The sequence below is a fragment of the Cheilinus undulatus genome, linkage group 7, assembly GCF_018320785.1.
Source record: "Cheilinus undulatus linkage group 7, ASM1832078v1, whole genome shotgun sequence".
Lineage (NCBI taxonomy): Eukaryota > Metazoa > Chordata > Actinopteri > Labriformes > Labridae > Cheilinus > Cheilinus undulatus.
Genome location: NC_054871.1, coordinates 45924888 through 45952881, shown reverse-complemented (window position 1 = coordinate 45952881; position 27994 = coordinate 45924888). Strand labels below are relative to the sequence as shown.

At 38.2% G+C, this 27994-nt stretch overlaps 3 protein-coding genes across 13 annotated transcripts in view; 2 read left to right on the top strand and 1 right to left on the bottom strand.

Annotated features, from left to right (window-relative positions):
• Nucleotides 1-149: 149 nt before the first annotated feature.
• LOC121512174 (gastrula zinc finger protein XlCGF57.1-like) lies at nucleotides 150-8261 on the top strand. The gene is made up of 2 exons (XM_041791314.1): nucleotides 150-366; nucleotides 5396-8261. The coding sequence occupies exons 1-2, from the start codon at nucleotides 204-206 to the stop codon at nucleotides 7012-7014; spliced, it is 1782 nt and encodes a 593-aa protein (XP_041647248.1). The 5' UTR covers nucleotides 150-203; the 3' UTR covers nucleotides 7015-8261.
• A 3198-nt stretch (nucleotides 8262-11459) lies between these two features.
• On the top strand, nucleotides 11460-16670 carry LOC121511854. Its single transcript, XM_041790685.1, has 3 exons — nucleotides 11460-11983; nucleotides 13976-14726; nucleotides 14877-16670. Exons 1-2 carry the CDS (start codon nucleotides 11489-11491, stop codon nucleotides 14708-14710), a joined length of 1230 nt encoding a protein of 409 aa, XP_041646619.1. The 5' UTR covers nucleotides 11460-11488; the 3' UTR covers nucleotides 14711-14726; nucleotides 14877-16670.
• A 4574-nt stretch (nucleotides 16671-21244) lies between these two features.
• Nucleotides 21245-27994, bottom strand: part of LOC121512344 (receptor-type tyrosine-protein phosphatase F-like) — an 84915-nt gene continuing 78165 nt past the window's right edge. For all 11 annotated transcript variants that reach the window (XM_041791565.1, XM_041791566.1, XM_041791567.1 and 8 more), the window contains 6 exons: nucleotides 27627-27805; nucleotides 26098-26224; nucleotides 24326-24451; nucleotides 24034-24188; nucleotides 22496-22631; nucleotides 21245-21845 (listed from right to left, as the gene is read on the bottom strand). In XM_041791565.1, coding sequence (XP_041647499.1) covers nucleotides 21777-21845; nucleotides 22496-22631; nucleotides 24034-24188; nucleotides 24326-24451; nucleotides 26098-26224; nucleotides 27627-27805 — 792 coding nt within the window. In that variant the 3' untranslated portion in view covers nucleotides 21245-21776. The remainder of the gene's footprint in view (nucleotides 21846-22495; nucleotides 22632-24033; nucleotides 24189-24325; nucleotides 24452-26097; nucleotides 26225-27626; nucleotides 27806-27994) is intronic.

Here is a 27994-nt window from a genome sequence, read left to right as displayed (position 1 = left end):
GTTACTTTTATCGATTACGGTGTGAAGAGCCCCAAATGATCCGGATGACTGAAAAGAGTCGAGTTCCCATCAATCCTGTAGAGGGCAGCAGTGCGCCTTGGCTGCGTCTAGTCTGCCGGAAATTCAAAAGAAGAAGAAGAAGCAGCGGCATGCTTTTACAGTGGAAAACACAGTAGAACTTTACAGCTGAATAAAGAACAAGAATGTTTTCAGTGGAGAGGTTCAGAGATGTCAACGAGACTGCTGCAGCTGAGGAAATATGTGACGATGCTACAAGAGCTGCCGTCGAGTGCAAGGCAGAGATCGACCGTCGGAGCAGAATGCTGGATATCGTCTGGAACCCTTACATCCTGTTACACAGAATAGGTGAGGAAATACGATTTTTGCTTTGTATTTGTGTTCAGAGATTATGTTATTAAGACGACGTGGGTCTGATATGTTAAATAAACAAACAATAACGGATATTTCTAAATGAGTCGCAATAGGCTAATGCTAACTTATACATTCTGTTGCAAGGGAACGGAACCAACCGCCAGTTTTTAAACTGTGGCCAAGCCAGCCTCCACAACTTTTTGTGGTGCACGTGTAGAAAGACATTACGGTAGAGCAGTGGTTTACATACTTGTTTCACCTGAGGCAAAAAGGGGCAAAAGACAGGAAGAAATGGGCGACAACTGGGTTTAAAAAATGGCCAGACAATGGGTGAAGATTTGCAAAAACTTGTTGAAAGTGGCAAAAAGGGGATGCTAGCACCAATGCTAATGATCCAACTCACATACACGGATATCATCAATAATAATAATTTAGGAGAAACGGAGTTTATAACAGACGATAAACGGAACTAGCGAACTCTCAAGAGAATATAAACATCAGAAGTTTTAAAAGGCTCAATAACTGATGGGCTGGGATTTAAAATAGTGTTTGAAATAAGCACTTATAGTGAAATATTGTGAATACATTTAATAAAATCAATAATAAAGAATGAATCAGAATGTAGTTTAATATTTGATCTGTTTTCTGCAACCTGAAATTTGTGTCAAAATACCAGTTTCTAATTTATTTGCAGCAGAGATGTTGTGCATTACATATCAGTGCCATATTTTTAGAATATTGTACAAAATATATGTATATTTTCTTCATTTTTGTATGTTTTTCTTACTAAATATGAGAATTATATAAAAAGTATCATTCCTTTTAATATAACAGTGCAAAATAATCTTATCAATGACAATCTAATAATGTTTTTGTCATAGTATAGAACAGCCATTCCCAAATGGCTGCTGGCCAGCAGGTGTCATCTGGCCCGCGAGACAATTGGGAAAAATAATGGAAATTTAAAAAAATATATTCACTCTTAAATACCCTCTTATCTGTTCAAAATGCATATTTTCACTCATGTATCATGATCTTTCTATAAATATAGCAAGGAAAGGTTGTACTACTCTGCAATAAATGAGTTAGCTATGGTACTTTGAACTCTCCTTAGAGCAGGGAGGAGCATCGTAAAAAGACGCATGGCAGACTGCTTCATCACCTCAACTCTGCAAACATGCTGCCCAAAAAGAGACTGACACAGACTAGGGCTGAACTATTTGAGAAAATAATCTAATTGCAATTTTTTTTCCCCCAATATTGTGATTGCGATTCAATATGCAGTTAATTTTAGGTTCCTCATCCTATGCATTATTCAAAAATCATAAGCAATAAATCATTATATATTATTACCAATACAATATTAGATAAATCAAACTAGGGATGAAAGATTTAAAAAAATATCTAACTGGGATTTTAGGCCGAATAGCAAAGTTGACATGGATTGCTATACTGAAGGGATAATATTTTTTTTTTCAATGCTATTCTCATTTTGATTAAGAAAATCATATACACGATCAGAAAAGGTTGGATTTTAGTGAACTATTTCGAAAATAGACACTTGTATGTATGCACACTGTGTAGAGCATGAAGTCTTTGCTGCAAAAAAAATGGTGTCAAACTGGTATTTTGAAATGTTTCAAGATAAAAAAAAATAATAATAATACACTGCGATTTGAAAATTGCAGCTGGTCATATTGCAATTTGATCTAATTGCGATTAATTGCCCAGCCCTAATACAGACTGCATGACTTTTAAAGACCCTGTAAAGTGAAATCCAAAGTTTTTGTCTTAACACTCTAGAAATGTTGGAATATGGTTGCTGTAAACATGTGAAAACTCTGACATCTACATGAGACTGAATTCTGGATTTAGGCCATTTCATCTCTTTCCCATCTTGGTTTCATGTGGGCGGGGCCAATATGTGGACTTACGATGTCATGAGCCCACAGTAGAGAATGATCCCGCCCCTCTAGCACTACAATATTGTGGAGGGAAGCAGTCACCTGGAGCAGGGACTTCTGGTTCATTTTGTGCAAAGGAATTCAGTCTTGTACTCTTGTACCGTTCTACAATGTTCATGTTTTATTGCAAAGTTATAGTTATGCATGTTTTGTTTATTGGTTCATGTTTTTAGGGGAAAATATTTTTCCAAATATAACACCTTGAGTGAGGGGGTTAATGCTGCAGACTACCCGTGTCCTGAGTGGGCGTGGCTTCAGCTCATTCAACAGACACGCCCACACCATCCTGGAGCAGATTTTAGTGCCTAATTTTCCATGATTTCAAGCTTAACTTTATAAACTTGGAGATGGTTTATGTGACTGAAATTTGACCTGGGGGTTCATAACACAGTGATCTACCATACGACAAACCTAAATACAGATTTATTTTTACTTTACAGGGTCTTTAAGACTGAAGGAGATGGAGCCTACTTATTTTGTTAAACTTAAAATGATTCTTTTTTTGAAGATGAAGAATTTTACCACGTACCTGCACGGACTCTCATAGAGTCCAGCACTGCCCGTACTTCTGACTAATGTCTTTACAACTAATATTTGCTGGGTGGGTTAGTAGTCAGTTACTCCTTTTATTAGATTATGAAGAGAATTAAAGTCAGACAGCAGCAGTCTCTGTCAGAAAGAAGAAACATGTTTTAAATCTTCACGGCATCAATAAAGTTTTAGTCTGATCAGTCTGATGTCAGTCAGCCTCAGGTTTGATCAGTAGCCTTCACACTGAATAATTAAGATAATAAATACATGTGTAATAATGCATTTGCATGTTTTTTTTGTACTGCAGTTTCCTCTTCATATGTGTTTGTGATCCCACACTGAGACCAAACTTAGGGCCCTATGAAATCCGTTTTATTTTTTTTCCAAATTCCATTTTTTACATTTTAATTTTTTGGAATTCCATTTTTTACCCTTTCCACTTATCTTACCATGAAAAAGAGTGTCCTGTTTATGTAAATGAATGAAATGTTCACTAATTAAATAGATACAGCCTTAAATTTGTTGAAAAAGGGCCACAGTTGGCCCAGAAGCTGTTGTTTTTCTAGCAAACCTCATGTGTCATGTCCATCTCATTTGTGCCCTGCTTGCATTCCTAATGTCCTTCCCCTGGTGCTGCCACATTTAGTGTAACTTTTTCCTGCCCTATGAGTGTCGCCTCTGCAGACCCCATTGGACAAAGAATTGTCCAAACAATTGATTTTGTTTTTCCATTATCATAGACTTCAGTTTTTATTAGCAATTGGATTTTGAAAAAATCAATACTTGGTGGACAAGACGATACGATGTATCACCAGACAAAATATCTTAATCCTATGCTGTATCAATTTTTTTTCCAGCCCTAGTAAATGTGGATATTTTATTAGAATAAATGAGTACAGATTTATGCAGACACAATCAGCTGTTTATGCTTTCTGACAGCTGATTGATGATCAGCTGATTGACTATCAGCTGGCACCGTCATCACAAACTGATATCACAAACCGCAGAGGGAAGGATGTCCCATGGGCCGTTAAACATCTCCTTTGTCTTCAGTCCTCCCGCAGATTCCTCCAGTCTCTCCATGAGTCTCTGGTGGGCAGAACTAAGACTCAAAGAAAAGACTCACGCCAGAGACCCAAGCCATAAAACAGATTTAGACAAACATCATGTAGCTTGTTAATCAGCCCTCTTCTTCTTCTTCTTCCTCTTCTTCTTCTTGTATTTTTGGCAGTTGCAACGCTTCTGGGTGTATTACTGCCTTCCACTGGTCAGACTAGATGCCACACTCCCATCTCATATCCTCACATACAGTCCTGTAATGTGCAGGAACTGTAAAACTGCTTTCATGATCTGCTGGTGGTTGTTATGGAGGCCGAAGAAAGATTTAATAGAAAATGAAACTAATCGCAAATCTGATAGTATTTTAAACAAATCTCTCCTCTCAGCATTATAGTTACTACATTCAAGAAGAAAAGTTTCATTGTTTCAGGGTGGCCACACTCACATAGCCCTGTATTATGCTTCCTAATAACATATATATCATTATTTAATCCACAATGTCCCAGTCTTAATCTGCATATTCTAACAGAATCTTTTCGGTCTTCTTGATAATAAATGAGAAATGGTGTCTTCCCTTGTTTTCCTTTTCCCATTCTCTTTGCCATTCAGTCTCCACACACTCTTTGATTTTTGCTCTCAGCTCAACACTTCCCAGAAGAATCTTCACATCATGAAGGCAGGTATACACTGTGCGATTTCAATCCAACCATACAACAATTGTAGCAGAACGTTATCTCATACTGTGAGACTGAATCGTTTATGACGCATGACCATGAGGCATGAGTTGTTTGCTCACACTGTGTGACTGAAGTTGGGATGGACTGTGACAGAAACCTGCAGAGTTTCCTTTTTTTGTTTAAAGTCTCACAGAGTGAAGTGTTTCTAGTCATACACCCCCCTTTTATCGGTCCTGCTCTCTCTCTCTCTCGCTCTCTCTCTCTCTCTCTCTCTCTATCCCACAAACACAAAAAGCATCACCTGTGTCAGCTGCAGGTCCGCGGGTAGGAATATTTTCTGCTCGTTTATTTCCTTTATCATAGCAGGGGTTCACCATAAAGTCATTCCAGCTGTTTTCGTGGTAATTTGGGACGTTGTTTGATGGTTTACATAGGAAAACAACCCCCCGAAATAGTTTATTCTGCTTGCGTTTCTGCTCTCACTATTAAGTGTCTGGAGTCGTATGACCAAAATATCAAACATGCCAGGAATCTTCTCGACCAGTCGGGAGCGGGTCGTGGGGTTGTAGTCAGGCCATGGTCGGCCCGATCCGACTGAAAGTCAAAATTCATGGCTGAATGGGAGGAAAATCGCACAGTGTACACCCGACTTGAAATCACACAGTGTGTACCCAATAACAAGAAATATCATGTGGTATTGAATAGGTTTGAAATATTTTGGATGAACAAACAGTTGTATTCTGGCACTAATGACATGCCCCCTTCCTCGACTTTTTGTTTTTGTATCTCCAGACGCCCCACAGCAACATGTGTGTAAGGAGGAGGAGACTGTGGCTGAGCAGAAGCTTTGTCACCAGGAGAGGGAGTCCAGTCTGGCCCAGGAGGAGCCAGAGCCTCCACAGTTTAAAGGGGAGCAAGAGGGAGAGCAGTTCATAAAGGAGGAGACTGACACGTGGATGTTGACTCCTACGAAGGATGAAAGTGAGCACAGAGAAGCAGATGGACAACATGAACTCCAGCTCCTTTGTCACAACTCTCATGTTGCTGAGAATCAAGATCCCACGGAGAAAAAGCAGAAAGACTCAGAAATAACTGGAAAATCAAAAACAAGACAAGAGAGAGACAGAAAACACACAGGTGAGAGTCGTCACTCTTGTAACACCTGTGGAGAAGGATTCTTGTCTACGTCGCATTTGAAAAGCCATATGAAGACTCACACAGATGAGAAGCCTTTCACCTGCGGCACCTGTGGAAAAAGATTCAGCCGTAAATCATATCTGAATGATCACATTCTAACTCACACAGGTACAAAGCCGTACACCTGTGATACCTGTGGGAAGTCATTCACCACAAAATTTATTTTGAATATGCATTTAAACACCCATACAGATGAAAAACCACATACCTGCACAATGTGCAACAGATCTTTCAGACGAAAATTTACCTTGACAATCCACATAAGAACACACACAGGTGAGAAGCCTTTCACCTGCGGCACCTGTGGAAAAAGTTTCATCACACTTTCAAATTTGAATCATCACATTCTTACTCACACAGGTATAAAGCCATACACCTGTGGTACCTGTGGGAATTCATTCGCCACAAAAGGAAATTTGGATAGTCACTTAAACACCCATACAGATGAAAAACCACATACCTGCACAGAATGTAACAAATCTTTTAGACGAAAAGGTACCTTGACAGCCCATATGAGAACACACACAGATCAGAAGCCTTTCTCCTGCAGCACCTGTGGAAAAAGATTCAGGCATAAATCAGATTTGAATCATCACATTCTTACTCACACAGGTACAAAGCCGTACACCTGTGGTACCTGTGGGAATTCATTCGCCACGAAAGGTAGTTTGGATAGTCACTTCAACATCCATAAAGTTGAAAAACCACATACCTGCACAGAATGCAGCAAATCTTTCAGACGAAAATTTACCTTGACAATCCACATGAGAACACACACAGGTGAGAAGCCGTTCTCCTGCAGCACCTGTGGAAAAAGATACAGGGATAAAACTAATTTGAATATTCACATTCTTACTCACACAGGTACAAAGCCGTACACCTGTGGTACCTGTGGGAATTCATTCACCAAGAAATCTACTTTGGATACTCACTTAAAAATCCATACAGGTGAAAAACTACATACCTGCACAATGTGCAACAAATCTTTCAGACAAAAAGATAAATTGACAATTCACATGAGATCACATACAGGTGAGAAGCCTTTCTCCTGCAGCACCTGTGGAAAAAGATTCAGGTATAAATCAAATTTGAATGATCACATTCTTACTCACATGGATACAAAGCGGTACACTTGTGGTACCTGTGGGAAATCATTTGCTGACAAACGTACTTTGGATAGTCATTTTAAGATCCATACAGACAATAATGCTTAAACCTCCTAAACATGTGGCAGGTCTCTCAGAACTGGTGCTGACTTGTGTTTATGCGGTCACGTAATGACAGGGTGTTTGTCGAAGGAAACTCCTGGAGATGAGCTGATCGTGAGGCTTTAAGGTCTGATGGACGGTGTTTTTCGGAGGGTAGGCCAGTGTTTTTTTTTTTTTTTTAATTGTACTACAGAAACCTCCATTCTTAACGACACGGAGACGGCGCAGGTCCTTACAAATAAAATGAAGTATTGACTGGATTATGTTTACAATATTTTATCTATGCAATAATGAAATAATAATACAGGGGTCAGCATCACAGAATCTCTCTCTCTTTTAAGTTCTACTCAGGCAGGATGACGTGAGTATGGAACAGCCTGCAAATGGCTGACGGACCCAAATATGGCGGTTAGCATTCGGGCTAGCGGTTATAAATGATAGTAATTCGATTAAAGTGGATAAAAAGACGTTCTATCTTGGGTTAACTGGTGTGGATTTAATCATTAAAGTCCCCAGAAGTCACACATTATGTTAACAGATTACTGCCATTAAAAATTGCATCACATCCTGAGAAAAGAAGCCCAGTTCAGACCAAAGATTCAAGACATAACCAGACAGAACAGCTCCAGTCAGTCCAGCTGATGGTGTTGTCAGTTTCACTTCATCTCGTTGTAAATCTTTGGTCTGATCTGGGATTTAGTGTACGTTTGCATTACTGCAGATTTAAATGTTTTTGTGACTTGATACACACGACAGAATGTTCAAGTGAGGTCATTTATGCACAGCCTGTTCTCTGCAGTTTAATTAAAATAATAACCTTAACAGTTCTGCATTTCAATAACATGACAGCAAACTTGGATGAGAGGTTTACAGTATTAAACAGCTACTGAATGGAAAAAGAACAACACACGCTTTTGAACTTTTGATTCATGTTGATGTTTTTCTTGTCGTTTTGTTCATTAACAGATATTTCCACACAGTAAATGTTCTGCCTGAAATCTCACTAGTTAAATCAGCTAGCTGCTCATGCACATTAGCACAGGTGTATGGCTGGTACACAGCTATGGGCTGACAAGCTGGAAAGAAACAGAAACTGTGCATACGCTTTGAGGATTTGCATTTTTAATCACAGTGAAAATGAAAAACATGTATTTTTACCCTTTTGTATGTTATCAAAAATAGCCTGACTACTTGAATTTCAGAACAAGTGTTTTAACTACATGTTGTAACAATAAAGTACTGTAATGGCTTCACTTGAGGTGAGTTATTCTGCTGTCTGTTCTTTATAAAGTCTTTGAGGGCATATTTACCAAGTGATCTGGTTCAGATCAGTTCAGTACTGTACTAGTTGTTTGATAAGTTGATTTTCAAGGATGGTCAGTTTTCTTTGGAGCGCACAGTTAAAGACATAGATATTTATTAAAAAAAAAAAAATAGAAAAGAGAAAATCTCTTGAGAATATACTTTAACATCTGGTTATGGCTGTGTTTGAAAGACTTTAGTCAGACATGAATCATGTAGAATAAAAGACAATCTAAAAGAGAGGAGATTAACCTTCGACTCGTGATTTAGCCTGGGTAGACTTTTCTACGTTTCTGCTTAAGTTCCAGCTGTTGGTTGACCGGGGTATTGTATGATCTCTTTACAAATAGAAAGTACTACCTTATTCACTCTTCAAAATCTTGGCAATTGTGAACGTCTCTCAGGATTTGGTTTCTAATTTATCTGGGATCTTGTACAGGTAAAATGTTATGTGGATTTTAGACTTTGGAAGATGGCCAGTTTTTGTTTAAGAACAGGGGTGTAGGATTCTGAATTTAAGTCTAACCTGAGAGCCTTGAAGGGTCAACTTCTAACCATAAACTGCCAACATTAATGTTAACAGAAATAAATTATTGGGGAAAAACTTAGCGCTAATAATAAGTGATATTGATCATTATAAAATTCAAAATTACATGTTTAAAGGCTGAAAGTCTGAGATGAGATGTCAAACTTATTACTTCAAAGGGTCAAAACACAAAATTAGATATCAAAATAATGTTTTTAAAAGGCAGATATATGAATATATACTCAATAACATTTTAAAGGTCAAATATGAGAAAAAATTTGGAATTACACGTTTAAAAGGTCAAAATATGAGTTACAATTTTAAATTGTGAGGCTGAGTGGTCAAAATATGCGATTAAAAGTTCATTTTAAGAGTTGAAAAGGTCAAAACGTTGAAAATAATGAGTTAAAAGGGTAAAAATATGACTTCAAATTTAAAATTGTATACCTAAAAGGTCAAAATATGAGATAAAAATTCAAAATCACAAGTTAAGTCATAATTGCAAAAAATACAAAATTGAAAATATGAAATAAAAAAATAATTCCTTTTCCACATTCCTGACTTTTTATTTCATTATTTTTAGTCTTTCTTTTTCCATCTTTTTATGACTTAACGAGGATATTTTAAATCATCAAGGTTAAAGTAACATTTTTATACTAGAGGAAATCTGCAGACCTCAAACCGGTGGGCCAGTTAAGATATAAACACATGATATGGTCTTGCGGGCCAGGTATAACTACCACGGGCCAGATTTGGCCCCCGGGCCTTCTTGACTTTGACACCTTTGTTTAAGAATGATTTAGTCTGACCTTTTTGACTCCAACCATGGGGAAGAAGTAAACTTGAGAGTTTTCCCTGAACCCTCAGCTAATTTAGCCACTTCATTTTTAGTAAAAACTAGTTTGAAACACAACACAGTATAAGAAATAAAGCTTTTAAAGCCTAAAGATTTCTGGGGGAGGGAAGCCCCCACACATATCTGAAGTAAATCGTACATGCCTTGTACCTATTGGTGGCTGGCACAGTCACCTTTGATGCTTCGTATTTACATATGCAATAAGGATTTTACATTTGAACAGGAATTGGAACAGTCACTTTTGTTTTGTTACCTTCCTAGCCCTGTCGTTTTCCCATGTCTGTGCATTTCCATACGTGTCCTGTGAGAGGGTAGACATCCCGGCAGATTTCATAGAAAAGCAACAGTGGGGGGTGTTGGGGGAGGAGATGAGACAAAGAAGCTGAAATTCCATTACAGAAAGCACAGTTTAAATTTTGATGTTGAGGGACTGATGAAAATCGTGTATGGAGGATTGTTTACTACCAGTTAATGGCACGCTAACAACTATGCTTTCTTGGTATAAAGATATAGTCAAAGAGCGACTCTAATCAAATTTGTGAGATTAAGTTATATTAGCCTGTTGCTCATGGGTCCAAGAATGTTAAACTGAAACACTCCGACTTTGGGCCGAACTCAGCTTCAATTTTGTTTTGGTTTGCAGTCACCATCAAGTGACATAAATCATTAGTTTAATCAGACAACCTTAGAGTTTAAGCCAAACTATTTTAAAGCTCCTGGTGTCAGAGAAGATACATTTGTCAGAAAATAATAATAATAAAAACTTATCCAACTTAGATAGATAAAACTTAGATAAAATAAACAACAATAGAAATGTTGTGTTTTTAACTCTGGACTGGGATTTGATTTAAAGTGAGCGCAGTCAGAGAATGACTTTCATATGGCTAAGATATTTATCAAGGAAGGGATCAACTTCAGACAGCTGTAAACAGAATAAGAATTAGAACTAGTGGTTATATCATGGATAAAGAAAGAGCTATAAGATAAACTTTTACAACCTATGCAAAGGAAAGTTAGAAACAATTCTGGAAACAATACTGGATCACCAGGGCGATCTGGAGCACTTTGTGGGGAGATAGTGACGATGGGAATGGAGAAGCAATACATGAAATAATAGAAGAAAAGGAACTGGTATGTTTAAATGATGGCTCAGGCACAAGGGTGAATTTGGTAAAGGGCACAATAATCAGCAATAGATCCCACTTTAATATCAGTCTTTGGCAGGAAAAGTGGGAGGTATTTAGGGAAAACATAATGGGTGGTGATCACTATCCAGTATTCACAAATAGAGGTGTAGGGATGGGGAAAGAACAAGAGGAAAGAAAAGGGACTAAAAACTCTTTATTTGATGGGAAAGTGTGTATCTGGAAAATGTGATGTTTCTGAAGTTAATGAAAATGTTGAACATATTGTTTTAAAGTGTAGAAAGTATGAAACAGAAAGAGATGCTTTAAAAAACAGGATATATGAATTAGAACAACCTTGGAGTCTGAGTGGGATTTTAGGAAGAAATGATAAAATGAGAGACTGCTATAAGGCTCTTTAAGTCTTCAAAAAGAAAAAAAACAGGATTAGAAAGGAGAATATAACTGTCATGTGCTTCCATTATTATTTATTACGACTTAAGGATGTAACCTGAAGTATTTGTCACCCTAAAGTTGCACACTCATGTACAGTAGGTGGCGATATTCACCTGTACAAGTTGGTTGCGAACCGCCATAAGCCTAGAGAAGAAGAGAAGAAGCAGATACAACTGTAGAAGAAGAAGAAGGAGGAGAAGAACGAGGAGAAGAAACATGGCGACTGTAGAAGTGACAATACCGTCAATACACGACTGTTGTCGTTTTTGCAAAGAAAATTTACGAATGAACGGTACTCTGCAAAATACAAAGAAAGTGTTTGAGGTAGATCAGGCAACGCATGACAAAAGTGTTTACGATCGACTTAGAGAGCTGGGATTAACGCTGCGTCAAAGTAAAGAAACTTCCATTCGGATGTGTAGATCTTGCTTTCGCCTGCTCGGCAGACTAGAGGCTTACTTTGTCGTTTTTAGAAGATGGCAAGAAGAAGAAAAGGAGGCATGTGGGGGGGAAACATCTTCAACCGATGAGCCAGTTGAAGCCCTCAGGGCTGAGAAACGACACCGAGAGCCTTCTCCTTCTCCTTCAGAGACGCCAAGCAGTCCGAAGAAAATGTGTCCTGAACCCCCATCACTAACTCGTGCACCATCCCCCATCCCAATGCGAAGGACGGCGACTACCAAGATGCCTGCTCGCCGAAGTCTGACGGAGGTATTGTATGTTTAGATTGTGGAGTACACTTCAGAAGCTAAAGCAGCTAGCCAAGTAGCTACAACCCATTCTTAATTTGTCAGTAATTAATGTTACGTATATACAGTGATGTCATTACTACACCTGTATCGCCTAATACTGTTGTGCCACAGAGAAGTTATGCTTTTAGCGTCTGCCCTAACAAGATTGACCATTTTTAACGTATTCATAGTGGTTATATATTATTATTCGATTTATTTTATATTAAAGTATTGGTTCTTAATCTTGGGGTCGCGAGACGTGGAGAGGGGTTTCCAGATGCCCTAAAAAATCTGTTTTATAAATCACACTGTTCTCACTTTACCCCCCCCCCCACACACACACACACATTTTTGCCATTTAACACATATTTTGTTACATATTACATACATATTTTGTTGCCACTTATGCCTAATGTTGACCCTGATGACCCACTATTGCAACCATTTATACCTTTTACCACTTTTCACGCCTAAATGTTTTTCCCTTTTTAACCATATTTCACTTTTAGATATGCCAGTTTTTGCTAGTTTAACCAATTTCTGCCAATAGCTGCCTATTTTTTCTTCCTCTGTTGACCATTTTTGCCAGTTTATATCAATATCACCCCATGTCACCAAATTTACACCAGTTTTCTTTTTTTTTTTTTTATACAAATTTTAAGGCCATTTCAGCCACTTTTTTAACTCCTCTTTACCAGTATTTATGCCCATTTTTGCCGCCATAACCTATTCTTGGCATTTTTATCTAATTTCTTTCCACTTCTAATCAATTTCTGCTGCTTTCAAAACCCAATTTCACCACCTTTTTCACAATTGTTTACTGTTAATTACAAATTTTAGCCAATTTTAACCAATTCTAAAACTATTTCAACAAAAAGTATTCAGATTTTTAAGAGTGCTATTTACCTACTACAGTAATTATTGAAAAAAGAGGTGTGTTTCTTTGATTAGAGTGGTTATTTTTTCAAGTTAAATATAAAATATGGATATCCTAGCTTAACCTTACAATGGACCATGATTTTGCTGACCTCCATGGGCCCCCAGTTTGGCGGGGTACCAGAAAGCTCTCTGATTTAGCCCCCCTTATAGGTGACCTTGTCTGCACGACTATTCTTAATTGTGCATGGCTGTGTTCAACCACCTTCAGGTACTATAAGGGTCCCTGGTCTCTGGCACCTTTATTTTGGGGGTCCCGAGCTGAAAAGGTTGAGAACCCCTGCATTAAAAAATGTCCTGTAAATTTTCATTCAGTATTTTTAGACTCTCCCCAATGACAGCCCAAAAAGAAAGTACTGTACTAAACAAAACAGTATTTTATCAAACCATATATACCCAGGTTAGGGCTGGGCAATTAATCAAAAAATAACCAAAACCAACATTTAAAGCCTCTAACCGACATAAACCTGCCTTGGTAATTATTTCAATTTTTTCCCCTTTTCTTGGAAAAATGTGACTTTTTACGAAAAACATTTTCATTTCAGCTGATGTGTGTTTTGATTTCAAATATTTCAATAAATAACCATAAATTGTTAATCTGTGCATGTTCGTTTCAGTTGTTTGTTTTGAGATTCTACAAATACTTACAAACGAAACCTAGTCGGAGGTTGGGGGTGGAATAATCGTTCATTAATCGTATCCGTATCCTATCATTAATCGTAACCAAGGTAAAAAGTGCAATTAATCGTGATTTTAATTTTTCCCATAATCGCCCAGCCTTAACCCAGATAAACCATATATATACATACCCAGATATCCCCACATCCCATACCCACATCACATTATATTGTTTTGCCGTTTTAAAAGAGTAAGTGCTAGAGCAGAGTGATTGTATGACTACAAATATAGATATTGATTTGCCCCAGGCAATCAAGTACAAGAGTTTGTCTTATAATAAGTATTTACTGCACACTGATTAATATGCATAACGACTGCAATAGTTAATTCCTAATGACACCGTTGGTTTGACTTTCAGGTTATAATTCGCTACCCATCCCATCCAGGAGGTGACAAATTCACATGTTCACCCAGCACTGCAGGGATTGTGGAAAATATCACTAAAGAAAATTGGGAGACAGCTGCCAACCTCATTGCCAGACATGAAGAACTTTTTGGACAACTCAGGGGAAACGTACTTAGAGTCATTGAAGATGAGTGTGAAGAAATTTCACACCCGCACCGTGGTTCCATGCTATGGCGATCATCACCAGAAGATTTAATGGGATTTTCGTTCGAAAATTTAATGTTGGAACTCCAAGGTGTATCCCCATTTCTTTTCTCCATACTCTCTCAGGTCACCAAACAGTCACCCCATATAGCTTGTGCTGCTGCTGCTATAGCTTTGAGAGGCAGGGAACCCCGCCTGTCAGCCTTTGCCTACTATATCAACAGTGTAATACTGTATGGTGGCTCAAAGAAAGCTGTTTTTGAAAGGCTTAGCAAGTTGGGCATCACAACATCATACACTGCTGCTGTGGGAAAACAAAAAGCTCTGGAATATACCTACAAAGAAGGTCTCCATCACCTGACAGTGGAGAGTGAAAACTTCCTTTGCTCCCAAGAGGAACATGGAGGCGTGGACACAGATGAGAGTGGAAGTGTCCAAGGAATGGAGAACATCGGCTTGGAACTGGATGCAGAGGATTCTACTGAAACAAGCTCACCTACTTTGGTTGAAACTGACCCGTACGGAGCTATGCAAGGCATTTAGCAGTTTGTTTGGTCAGGTGAGAAGATCTAGACATTACTGATTCATTTTTGTGTTTTCTTGTCTATGCATTTTCTTTCACATGTATTTCTGCCAACAGTAGATGTCAACTCTCAGTGTCACATTGTACATCATGAATTAATTTTTTTTTCCATTGTTGTTCATATAGAGGAAACAGGAAGTACATCCGAGGACACTGCTGCCAAACATGGCATCTCCAAGGAGACTGTCTTTGGGCCTGAAGATGATGATGATGCAGCTTTATGCAACTTCAGTTCTATAACAGATGCTGAAATGACTGATCTGTGAATCACTGTTCTGCAGAAATGAGGCAAAACGGTTAACTCTGTCACCCACATTTTATATTTGACGATCTGGACTTTTTTTTTATACGAACACACCACCAGTCTGTGAGCCGAGGAAACAAATCAATACACTGGATCCACCACATCACAGTGGCAGATAGAGTACCTACGAAACAACAAAACACCTGAGTGATGACAAGCCAAGAGAGATGATTGCGGACTATGACATTGCAGTGTTTCCCCTAGTTTTACAGCTTTTTTGGGGGAGGGGTGCAGATGAACACCGACACAAATCCTTTAAAGAATCATAGTATGAATAAATAATACAGTGCTGTGAAAAACTTTGCCCCTTTCTGATTCCTGTTTTTTTTTTCTGCATACTTATCACACTCACATGTTTTGAGCCATCAAACCAATTTTAATATCTCACAAAGACAATCCAAGTAAATACAAAATGCAGTTTCTACATGATGATTTCATTTATTAAGGGGAAGAAAATCCAAACCTATCTGGCCCCATATAAAAAAGCAATTGCCTCCCTGAACCCAAAAACTGGTTGTGCCACCCTTGGCAGCAATAACATAAATCAAGCATTTGTGATAACTGGTGAGGAGTCTTTCACATTGTTAAGGAGGAATTTTGACCCACTCTTCTTCACAGATTGGTTCTACGATTCGCAAAAATAATTAAGTTGTGATTTTTTTCCCCCAGTATTGTCATTGCGATTTGATATGTGATTTTTATTAGATTCCTCATCTCATGTACTTATCAACAAGTTCAAGCAATAAATCAGTCTATATTACAACCTACATTTAGTCAGGAACACTCTCATCATACATTGAACAGTTTTGATTGCCAAATCGATCTATTATGGTTTTACTTGGCGGTGGAAGCTCTTCTCTAGAGTGCTCCCTGGGATAGTCAAGCAGCATGTTTTGCCTTTCCAGGGAGTGCTTGGCTAGATGCCCCCATATGGATAGATACAATTATGACACTGTGCATTGAAAACAGTGAAATTCTTCAGAAACAATTCATTCATAGTAGCATGAATCTGAATAGGAGGGAGAAAGAAGCTTTAAGCCAGGGGTCATCAACCACATTTGCAAAATGCCAGATTTAGTCTCCACAGAGACTCTGGGGGATAATTCAAATGATTCAAATAAACAGAAATTAAATAAATATTTTGGTCAGGTTAAAATATTATTGTATTGTATTTGTATTTCTTTTCAACATGCAGGGCATTTTTAGGTATTACAGCGAGATCTATCCCTGTTATCTATAATGCAGCAGGCCACAAAGAGACAGACTGGCCCACAGCATTGTCCGGGCCCTTAAAATCCCAAATAATGGGCACTCCCCAACTGTGATTAAGCACTAATATTAATTTATTTTTGACACTGTTAACCTCTTTCATTACTTCATTTGGACATTTCTGCAGCATTTTCTGTCCCTCAACTTATTTTTGATCGTTTTTGCCACTTTGAGAACAATTTTTGCCACTTATGCCCATTTTGACACTCTTTAACCCATTTTTGCAACTTTCCTGTCAGTTCCCGTCCCCGTGTCCCACTCTTTAACCGCTTTTCACTACTTTGCCACGCTATTGTTGCAATATTTTTGCCTCACATTTGACTCTTTTTTGATACCTTTTTGCCTCTTAAACAATTTTTCTTTTCTCTAACCCCATTTCATTCAATTTTCCTGCACATTTTTGCCCCTTTGTGCCACTCTAGTATCAATTTTTGCCAGTTTTTAACCCTTTTTCATCACTTTTTTGCACCATTTTTGCCACTAACTCATTTTTTAAAAAACATTTTTGCCCCTTTTTTCCTTTTACCACATTTTTACCACGTTTTTTAACCTCTTTTCGTGCACATTTTTGCCCCTTGTGCCACTCTAGTATCAAAATTTTTGCCACTTTTTAACCCCTTTTCATTACTTTGTTGCACCATTTTTGCCGCTAATTTTTAAAAAATAATTTTTGCCCCTTTTTTCCTTTTACCACATTTTTGCCACATTTTTTTAACCTCTTTTCGTGCACATTTTTGCCCCTTTGTGCCACTCTAGTATCAAATTTTTTGCCACTTTTTAACCCCTTTTCATTACTTTGTTGCACCATTTTTGCCACTAATAACTAATTTTTATACTTTTTGCCTCTTTTTTTCCTCTTTTACCAATTTTTTGCCACATTTTAACCTCTTTTCCTGCACATTTTTGCCCCTTTGTGTCTCTCCACAACCCATTTTGCCACTCTCTAACCACTTTTCATCACTTACTCAGGCCTTTTTTGCAACATTTTTTGCCAGTCTTAACCCATTTTTAAAAATATATTTGCTAATTATGAATGACGAGTGAATTCCTGTAAAAACAGGTAAAAATCAGATCATTCTAAAACTATTTCAATAGTCTTTTTTTGGGATGGATTTAACAGCTACAGTCACTTGAAGCCAAAAGACACTCCTAAAACTTCTTCTGGGGGCCGGACAGAAAGCTTTAGGGGGCCTGATTTGGCCCTCGGGCTGCCAGTTGATGATCAGGGCTTTAAGCTATAAAGGAGGAGGCTGGGGTTGAGGGGTGAAGCTTTGCAAGTAGGGAAAGGTGGCACATTGATCACAGCTTCATCGATTCACGATGACAATGAGAGCCGCGTACTTTTCCCTGTCGGAGGCAGAAATCCTCATGGAGGCTTACGAGGAGGTAAAGGACCACATAAAAAGAAACACCGCCACAGTTATAAAACGAGAGAAGCAGCAGTTACAGAAGCAACAACTAAGCACACTGTAAGGCCGACCAGCTTGAGGTTGTTACAAAAAATCAGTTGTTTTAAACTAAAAATCCAAAATAGCTATTATAGTTCTATTTTTCTGAGTTGTTGAACACATTTTAAGTTTTAGGTAAACAGTACTCAGCCATTGTAATTATTTTTTATCCCAAAATGCCTTTGAGCATTAGACACATTTGCACCATGAATGAGGACGCTAACTCAGTGACAGTGGACATAAGTTCTGCCTGTAGAGTGTAGATAGGCTGTAAAGTGAAAGGTAAACTGTAAATGATGAAGTTCACTTTTCACTAATTGTGGTTTGAAGTCACATAAGTCAGGCTATGTTAGGAGACAGTAATATTCAAGATTAAAGTATGTGATAGAAAAAAGGGATGATTGTAGTTGATGTAGAACACATATCTTAATGAAAACTACCCAACATAAAGCTATTAGAAATTATTACTCAAAAAAATTCTACCACCTAAAAACTTTCGGTACATTTACTCAATTTAATTTGATACTAATAACTCAATTTATGTAGGCATAATTGAAACTACAAGTTACATTTACTAATTTTTGGCAATTTGTGTAATATCTTTGTAATATTTTTGTAATATTTTTTCATTGATTTTATCAAGTAAAGAGCAGTATTTTTTTAGAGTGTATGTATGCATTTATTTCAGTGTGCAGACATGTGGGGTGTATTATATACAGACCTTTGAATATGTATTTATTCTTATGTTCTACAATATGCTGTGATTCTGTGCTTTCTATCTTGTAGAGTCACTGTGTGACTTTAGTTCTGAAAGGAGCTGATGGTTTACTTGCTTTGATTTATCCTTATTCAATAAAGGAACTTCATGTTACTCTTTGATCTGTGTTTATATTTATATGGCATAAATAGTCTGTGGGAAACTGTAAATTATCTAATGATTGCAAAATCATCTAAAATAATCCATTCATCTAAAATGATGAATGAATGTGAATGTGATAACATTGTGTGGTGGGCAGTGGAATAACTATTGGTTTCCATTTGTGGTGACTGCTGACTGAGATAAGGGATGAGATTAAATAGATCCTGGAACTTAGCCTGGTCTGGAGCAGACTACCTCCACAGAATAAATCTCCATGGTAACTTATGCCATAACATATTCCGATTTTGTGCAACCGGATCACGGATAAGTTAAGCCAGGTTAACCAAGATATCCCGGCTTAATCCCTTATCCTAGTTTTGTGCAATGTGCCCTGGGATTACTGAGGAATGGTGAAATTTAGGGCCCTGGTGATTGACTGACTGCATAGAAAAGGTTGCTGTACAGTGGTGTGAAAAAATTTTGCCCCCTTTCTGATTCCTGAGTTTTTTGCTGATTTATCACACTTAAATGTTTCAGATCATCAAACCAACTTTTATATTTCACAAAGACAACCCAAGTAAATAGAAAATGCAGTGTTTGAATGATTATCTAATTTTTTAATGGGGGAAGAAAATCCAAACCTATCTGGCCCTGTGTGAAAAAAGTAATTGCCCCCTGAACCTAATAACTTGTTGTGCCACCCTTGGCAGCAATAACTGAAATCAAGCGTTTGGGATAATGGGTGATGAGTATTTTGCGTCACTGTGGAGGGATTTTGCCCACTCTTCTTCACAGAACTGCTTTAACTCAGCCATATTGGAGGGTTTTTCAGCATGAATTGCCGTTTAAGGTCACACCACAGCATCTCAGTTGAATTTATGCCTGGACCCTGACTGGGCCACTCCAAAACCTTAATTTTGTTTTTCTTGAGCCATTGAGAGGTGGACTTGCAGGTGTATTTCGGGTCGTTGTCCTGCTGCATAACCCAAGACTGCTTGAGCTTGAGGGCATGAACTGATGGTCGGACGTTGGCCTTCAGATTTTCTGGTAGACAGCAGAATACATGGTTCTACCAATCACAGCAAGTGGTCCAGGTCCTGAAGCAGCAAAGCAGCCCCAGACCATCACACTGACACCACCATGTTTGACTGTTGGCATGATGTTCTTTTTAACAAATGCTGTGTTATTTTTACCTATTGCCATTAAATACCACTTGTTTCCTATTTTTTGCCCAGTTCTGCCACTGTTGACTGCTTTTTGCCTATTTTTGTCACATGTTTTTTTGCCCCGTTTTTATTTAAGTTTTGTGAATTTGCCATTAGTTTATTTTTTAACATGAGGACATTTTCAGATCAGTTTTATTTGACGAGTAGCACCTTTTATCATCTGCTGGTTCCTCTTGACATCTTTCTTCTTTTTTTAAATGGCCTACCTAAGTTTTTGTTATCACAGTTAAGTACAGTTCTAGGTAGCCTGTGTGGTGGCTGTTGATGCATGGACTCCAGCCTCAGTCCACTCCTTGTGAAGCCCCCCTAAGTTCTTGAATCTGCTTTGTTTGACAGTCCTCTGAAGTCTGAGCTCATCCCTGTTGCTTGTGCACCTTTTCCCCCTTCCAGTCAACCATCTATGAATAAACTTTGATACAGCACTCTTAGAGCAGCTAGCCCTTTTGGCAATGCCCTTCTGTGGCTAACTGTCCTAGTGCAGGGTGATAGTGATTGTCTTCTGGACATTAGTCAAGTCAGCAGTCTTCACCATGACTGTGGTTGTGTGTACTGAAAAAGAGTGAGAGAACAGAAGCTCAGGAAACCTTTGAAAATTAGGCTTTCCCACAATATTCCTGTATTTTGAATCTAAATGGCATTTAATTTCCCAGCACTATTTCACGTCCATCACTGATAACGGGGCTGATGTGTGCCTTCAGGCTCTACTTTGTGTACTTTGAATCAGGTCCATATCATATCAGACAAAGTAGATTTGTGACCACATATAAATACAAGGGTCACCTGTGTCTTTAAGAGACTGCAAATCTCTGTTGGGTCAAAATATCCCAAATTTAAGCAGCTATCAGTCTGTTTTTCTCCCATTTTCATCCCTTCTCCGTTGAGCTGAAGCTGAGTTTTGAGCAGCTGTGTAGTGTACTAGAAGTAAGAGAGCATACCCTTGATTCTGATAGACTTTGGCATTGTTTGAGGATCAACAGCAGTCAGCAGACCTGATTTTTAGTCATTAGACTGAGTCAGCACTGTAATCAGCTGTAAATCAGCATAAAAACTACTTCAAACTAAGTGAAAATGTCATATCTGCAACTATTTCAGTTGGTTTGGACATTAAACTCAACTAGTTAAGATGAACCTTATTTCTCTGTAGTGCAGTCAATGCTGGGTTCAGGCGGCTGGTTAATCACATGACAGGTTAAGGCACGGCCCACTGTATTAATAAGGACTGGCAAACAGGAACAGTGAAAAGACTGTAGCACTTTATCAAAAATACTATACAATAGTACTTAAATTTTATTCAAAGACAAAAAAAAATGCTCTTAAGCACATAAAACAGATGCCACATCACCAGGCCCGACAGTAGAGGAGGCCTGACAGTGAAGGAGACCTGACAGTGGAGGTCTGCAGCCAGACCCCTCTTAGTTTTGAGTGTATGCTCTCCATTATGTTGAGCATGTTGGAAATACAAATACCTGACCTTGAAAACAGGACAAGCACATTTTTAAAAAATTATTGAGACAAATAAAGACTTTGAGTCATTAATTTATTAATGAATTAGTATTTAATTTAGTCATAAATTCTATATACCCAAATGCTTAGTAACAAAAAAACAGCAGAAAAATAGTTTTTGCTCAGAGGAGAACAATCTGGTAAATGAGATGAAAATATGGTAAGAATTTAAAAGAATCACTGAAAGGAATGATTCTTTTAGAAGTTTTGGACGGGGGTCTGTGCCATAATGCCAGCAGGGGGGTTGTCCTGTTCCCTCTTTGTTTTCTCTGATCCACTTTTCTTCCTGCAGTGCTCACTTTCTTGCCAGTCTTTCTTACGGCAATCTCATCAGGCCACAGGGACTGAAAAGACTGAGCTAAATTATTTTAGCTCAGGACAAACAGAGCTCTTTTCAAAATGTGTTTCTTGGTAAAGTTATGTTGCATAGTGATCGAAGCTTCCAAGGTACTCCAGAGCTGCCCGGTAACATAGTTGGTACTGTTCCTAGTGAGACATGAACACACAAGAAAAATACAGGGGTCAGTTAAAAAAAATGAATTAAATAAAAATCTATTAACCTAAAGAAAACCAACATATTTTGAGGAATGGTAGAACACCCTTAGAAAATGTGCATGAGATGACAAAAAAGCACGACTGAAATAAAAAAACTTAAAGCAACATAAATCTAAAGGGGGACTGGCATTGTCAGACCTAGTAAGGACTTCTATGCAGCTCAGATAAAACACTTAATGACACAGATGAATCAAACAGAAAAAAACAGTGGGAGGTTGTAGAAATGAACTCAGCCCAATCTTGAACATTTTGGTGAGAAAAAGGTGAAAGTGAAGATAACTATTGTATCGTGAACACTGTAAAAGCATGGAAGAGAGTTCTCAAGGCAATAAATATACAAGAAATTAAAAAAGTTTATTTGAATAAAATTGCATAAAAAACAGAATTAAAGCTAAATTTAATAAACACAGTCTCTTCAATTAAATAGATATAATACATTTGTAGACTTGCAGGCTATTTAATTTGTCCCTGCATTTACTAGTAATAGAATAGTAGCCTTATCCAGTTGCAGGACAGTGATTGTTTGGGTTTGTTTCATTGTTGCAAGTGTCACAAGCTAAAGGTTAATGTGTATTTCATACCTCGGTCTGTACCATGGCCAGCCTCTGGGTTCGTAAAGTCCTGACTGCTTGGAAGACATCAACCACGCCTTCAAACCTCATCCTCTCCAGGACAATGCTCAAAGAGATGAACACACCAGTACGCCCAACACCAGCACTGTTGGACACAAATGTTATTGGACTTCAAGTCAAAATTCATCACTGAAAGTGCATTCAGAAAGTATTCAGATGCCCTTCACTGTTTCCAATTTCAAGAGTCATTTAAATGTATTTTTATTCTCATAAATCTACACTCAGTATCCCATCATGACAAAGTAAAAACAGAAATTTAGAATTTTTTGCAAATGTATTAAAAAAAAATACGGAAATCTTACATTGACATAAGTATTCAGACCCTTTGCAACAACAATTGAAATTTAGTTCAGGTTCCTCATATTTCTCTTTATTGTAGCTGAGATGTTTGTACACCGTGATTAGAGTCCAGCTGTGGTAAACAAATTGATTGGACATGATTTGGATGACTTGTTTCTGCAGAAACAGCTAATTGCTGAGCAGGTTTTTGATCGTTTCAGATGTATATCAGACAGTTGGTGGGGGCTATGCTATAAGTAAAATCCCATTTTGAAAATTCCACAATTATTCCCCCCAAATGTTTCAGTAAAACTTTGTGAACGTTGTCCCAAAGATTTGAATAAAATTCTTTTTAAAAATCTATAAACATTTATGAGATTTTCAAGAAAATCCCCCAAATTTCTCACCAAATTCACAAAAATACACAAATACCATCTGAATCCAGGTGTGAGAGGCCAACTCAGCCAAAACTGGAGAGTTTCCTCAGGATCATTAAGGGTGATCATTCATGGCTGGAGTCCTCACAGTCCAAAGACGCATTATTCTTTCTCTCATGGACATTTTTCTTTATATGATAGCCCCAAGATTCATTTTTCCTCAGTGTGAGTACTGTGATCACAAAAAGTCCTAAATCAAAGACTGTGGTCTCTGTGCTTTGATCACTTTTACTGATATGCATGAAGATATGATGAAAATAGGTCATTTATAATGGATGTACATGAATATAATTTGTAAATAAACTGATTGTTGCGTTTAAGTTGGATTGATAATCGATACTCAAAAGGAATAACCCATGTTAACTCTGACAAACAGTGAAACCTATCTGAAATCAATTCCCTTATTGTAGCAGCCTTTGCATAGATTTTGTGCCCCCTGTTGGTCCAACAGTGTAAGCATAACTCAGTTATTTGCTTGAAGTTCATTTAATTATTCTCTGTCATCTTATATAGTTTGATTAACAGCTTCATTTATGGGCCACAATAAAGAAGCCTAACTTCTTGAGTTAACATACCTTGATCTGGAGGCTCTCCAAGTAAATATCGATTGATATGACTGGGATTAAATCTACATATACACTCAACCATGGGGTGCCACCCCCCTTAAAATGTCCTTCCACCTTTGTGCCACCCCATGAAATTTTTTCTAGAGCCGCTGCAGCCCACGTACCAAAGCAAGTTACTACAACCACACTTAAACACACTTATTACCTGCAGTGCACAGTGATGGGTCCATCTTGTCCAAATTGCTCTTTAGTTTTATGAACTTGGCCAATGAAGTCGATGAAACCCTCTCCTGTTTTAGGCACTCCTTGCTCTGGCCAATCAGTGAACTGAAACTGCCTGATTGTTCTTGACTGACCATCCTAACAAGCAAACAGGAAAAATGAGACAGATGTTATAAAGCCTCATGAGTGTGATAAGTACGTAGTCTAAATCCTGCATATGAAGTTAAGTTCAGAAAAGGCTACATCTCTGGTACTACATGCATTGAGAAACTTACCCTTGCATCTGTGACTTTGAACTCTCTCAGGATGTACTGAGGCATGTTGTACTCAGCCATGGGGTCCACAACAAAATACTGGTAGCGTGCAGAACGGTCGGCAGGCCAGTACTGATGACACTTCTCCTAGAGAATTGAAGGGTTTTATAAATATCTTCTTTGAAATGGGAAATCAGTGTGAGATACTCAAAGAGTATGACTCTCAGGACATTTATATCATATCCTGAGCTTAATGACTTCTGACACACCACAATGCATTTGGCACTATTACTCTGCTGTTGACATCTCATTTCAGAATATGGAAAAAATGCCTTCTTTCCCCCTTTCTGATTGTCAGTACAAAGCTCACATTTTAAAAAACATCCATCCATTATCTACACTGCTTATCCCGTTCAGGGTCACAGGGGATGGGAGCCTCATCTGGCTGTCATTAGGGGGGAGGCAGGGTACACCCCGGACTACGGTGACCAGATCCCAACCCTCTAGATGTGGGACAAAGACTAAATTTGTGTGGAACAATGTGGGAAACCAACACATTGAGGTAGTCTAAAATAACAAATATATTTCAAATAAATGCAACTTCCCCAGTGTGCATTAAAGTGCTTTAAACAAGGTTATGGCTTGCCTGTCATAACAGACAGAAATAACACAACCCCAGCACAACTCCAAACATCATAACATTAAAGTTATTTGACTTTTCTTGTAGAACAATATACTGAACCACATATTCATGTAGAATATGTATTGAAGTAGGCTAGGAACACATCCATAGACTGGAAAGCCTCCCTTTGAGAGACACACTTTTTGTGGGTCTCGCATTTTCCATGTTGTTTCGAGTTTAATTCACCTCCATGTGAAACAGAAAATTACTCAAACTTAAGAAGAAAACTCTCTGGATCACCTTGCACTAGTCCCACCCATGGATAAATAGTTTCCCATTCCTTATAATAACTGCATCTCCTTTTCTTTGCTGTCATTGCATTTTGCTTTCCTCCATGTTTCTTCATGCTGTTTGTTGTTGGTGGTGGATGCACCCTTAACCGGCCCACCAAAGCCCCTGATAAGCCCTGGCTGCTTTCTCCACAGCCATTTGCTGAATGCCAGATTTCAAAACATGCACTTGAAAACTGGAGCCTGTCAACCACAACGGGGTGTGAAAAGTAATGAAAATGCAGGACTGTCACACACAAAGCAGGACATCTGGTCGCTCTACCCTGGACTGGTCTGCAGTCAATGACAGGGCTGACACACAGAGACAAATAACCAGACACACTCATACTCGCACCTATAGCCGATTTAGAGTCACCATTTAACCTAATGAGCATGTTTTGGGTGGTGAGAGGAAGACTGAGTACCCAGTGAGAACCCACGCATGCAAGGGGAGAACATGCAAACTATGCATAAAAAGGCCCTGACCGGGAAGCAAACCAGGAACCTTCTTACTGTGAGGCAACAGCACTAACCCCTGCACCATCATGCAACTTGCAAAGTAAGTAGGCTATAAATACATGTTCAAAATAAGAGCTTCGGAAAATGTCTGAAAGGATATCAGGATATGTCCTTTAAAAAACAAAGTATTGCAGCCTATTATACACTTTCAGTTCACACATGTCAGAATTTGGAAGTGCTATGCACACAAATTTACTTACCCATGATGTCCGGCAAAATAAAAATAGCTAATTTATTCTTCTGCTTATTTTCAGTGGTGTGGTCATCTAAGAGAATGGTCTTTAATTCTAAATTATACAACATTACACAGTGTGATGTTTTACCCGTCCCATTTCGCGTAGTTTGGTGAGCATGACTACAATTGTGGAGTTTTGTTCCCACAGCATTCTCCAGAAGTCCTCGGTGGTCTCGGGTAAGGGTCCCTGAGTGGCGATGTATGCTTTCTGTTGCCTTCAAATTAGAGCAGAGAATGTTTGTCTTAGCTACTGTTCTGAAATAGAGTTCAATTTTACTGTATTAAAAACATAGCATATGCTGATCTAATTTTATTTTACTAATATGAGCTTTAAACAACAAACAATGCTGTTGCTTTGATTGTTTTTACCCAGGATTTGATTGTATATTTCCGGTGAACATTGAATGTTGACTAACAGTCAAGGGGGAAAAAAGAAATGCAAATCTGTTCATCAGAATCTATTCTCACTTCACACACATAAACTGGTGGCCATCCTCTAGTAGCAACCTAAGATTCACTTTCTTACTCAAGGCTCCTCTACGTGCAGATTGCAGCAGCCAGGGATGGAGCTGCTAATCCCTCAAAGAGCAGACAACCCATTATATCCCCTGAACTACAGCAGCCTTCTTCCTTGCCTTTGCTGGCAAACACATTGCCATATCGGGGCTTGTTATTGTGAGGAAGTGAATTCTGTTACCTGTGTGTGGATGAGCATCCTTTAACATGAGAAACATAAAACTACCATACCATGGCATTAATAGAGGTCAAAAGCAGTATGGGAAATGTTAGTTATAAGTCCCTTAATATTGTATTTTATTTAAAATGTTTAAAAAAAAAAAAGACTAACTAGAGTAAAAGCTCTGGTGTTATTGATATTTTTAATAATATCAAGATGGCGTTGCATACATCTGTAAAGATATGCAGAGAGAATTCTTTCAATTCTAAGCAAACAGTTATGACTTTGTCCAGATATGCAGTGCATTCAGGAAGTAATCAGACCACCTTCACTTTTTTCACTTTCGCTATGCAGCCTCATGCTACACAATCATTTGAATGCATGAGAACACTAAGCACTAGCTATAGAAGTAATCAGATGATCTTTACAGCGTATCTATTAAGTCAATCGTTGACTCACAGGATTAGATCATGGCTTATCTATTAATGAATTACAGTTGATGAGTTACAGGGTCATCTTAAACTTGAGCGCTGTGTTAGTTTAGGAGATTTCAAAACTAGAATTAGGGAACATTTGACCAGTGTGTGCACATGGTTTTCTGCTGAAAGCTGCTGATTTGTTGATTGATGTAACCTATGTTCTATGTCCTGTTCTAATGTCATATATGTGAAACTTATCATGCTGCTGTCTTGGCCAGGACTCCCTTGTAAAAGAGCTTTTTGTATCTCAATGGGAATAAATCCTGGTTAAATAAAGGTTAAATAAATAAATAAATTACTAGGGTCTATGTCAGCTGCCAAAGAAAAAGCCCATCTCCACATTTTTCAAAGTTGCAACTGCTAAACCAGTCCTCTTTTACTGTTGTCCCTACATGTTTGTTTGTATCCTCCTCTTTCTTTTTTCCCATGGTTCATATTCTAAAGGTAATTTTGCAGACTCACCTATATCCATCAACAAAGCTTGCATTGATGTAGTCTGACCCCTCCATCCCTCTGATTGGCTGCAGACTGACACGGTTGGACTCAAAAGGCAAGATGTTCACCAGACGGTTCTTGAATTTGTTACACGGTAGGTTGGCACTGATGAATCTTGAGGTATGTACATGAGAATTGGATAGTTTCTGTGGAGACAGAAAGAATGCTATTAGAAGTGCATTGCTAAATCAGTCTTCAGCTGTTGAATGTTGTCTTGATCTGCTTCTCGTTCACAATGCAAAAATGCACTATAATTAAAAAAAAAGGTTATCTGGAAAAAAAAAAAAAAAAGAAATCAGTCATAATCTGACAAGTGAATCCAAGAGGAAAAAGCT

Excerpts from the sequence above, each read along its gene's own strand:
- LOC121512174 (XM_041791314.1), top strand. The coding sequence starts at position 204 with ATGTTTTCAGTGGAGAGGTTCAGAGATGTCAACGAGACTGCTGCAGCT. Across the intron at positions 367-5,395 it reads CATCCTGTTACACAGAATAG|ACGCCCCACAGCAACATGTG; the intron begins GTGAGGAAATAC and ends TTGTATCTCCAG.
- LOC121511854 (XM_041790685.1), top strand. The coding sequence starts at position 11,489 with ATGGCGACTGTAGAAGTGACAATACCGTCAATACACGACTGTTGTCGT. Across the intron at positions 11,984-13,975 it reads CTCGCCGAAGTCTGACGGAG|GTTATAATTCGCTACCCATC; the intron begins GTATTGTATGTT and ends TTTGACTTTCAG.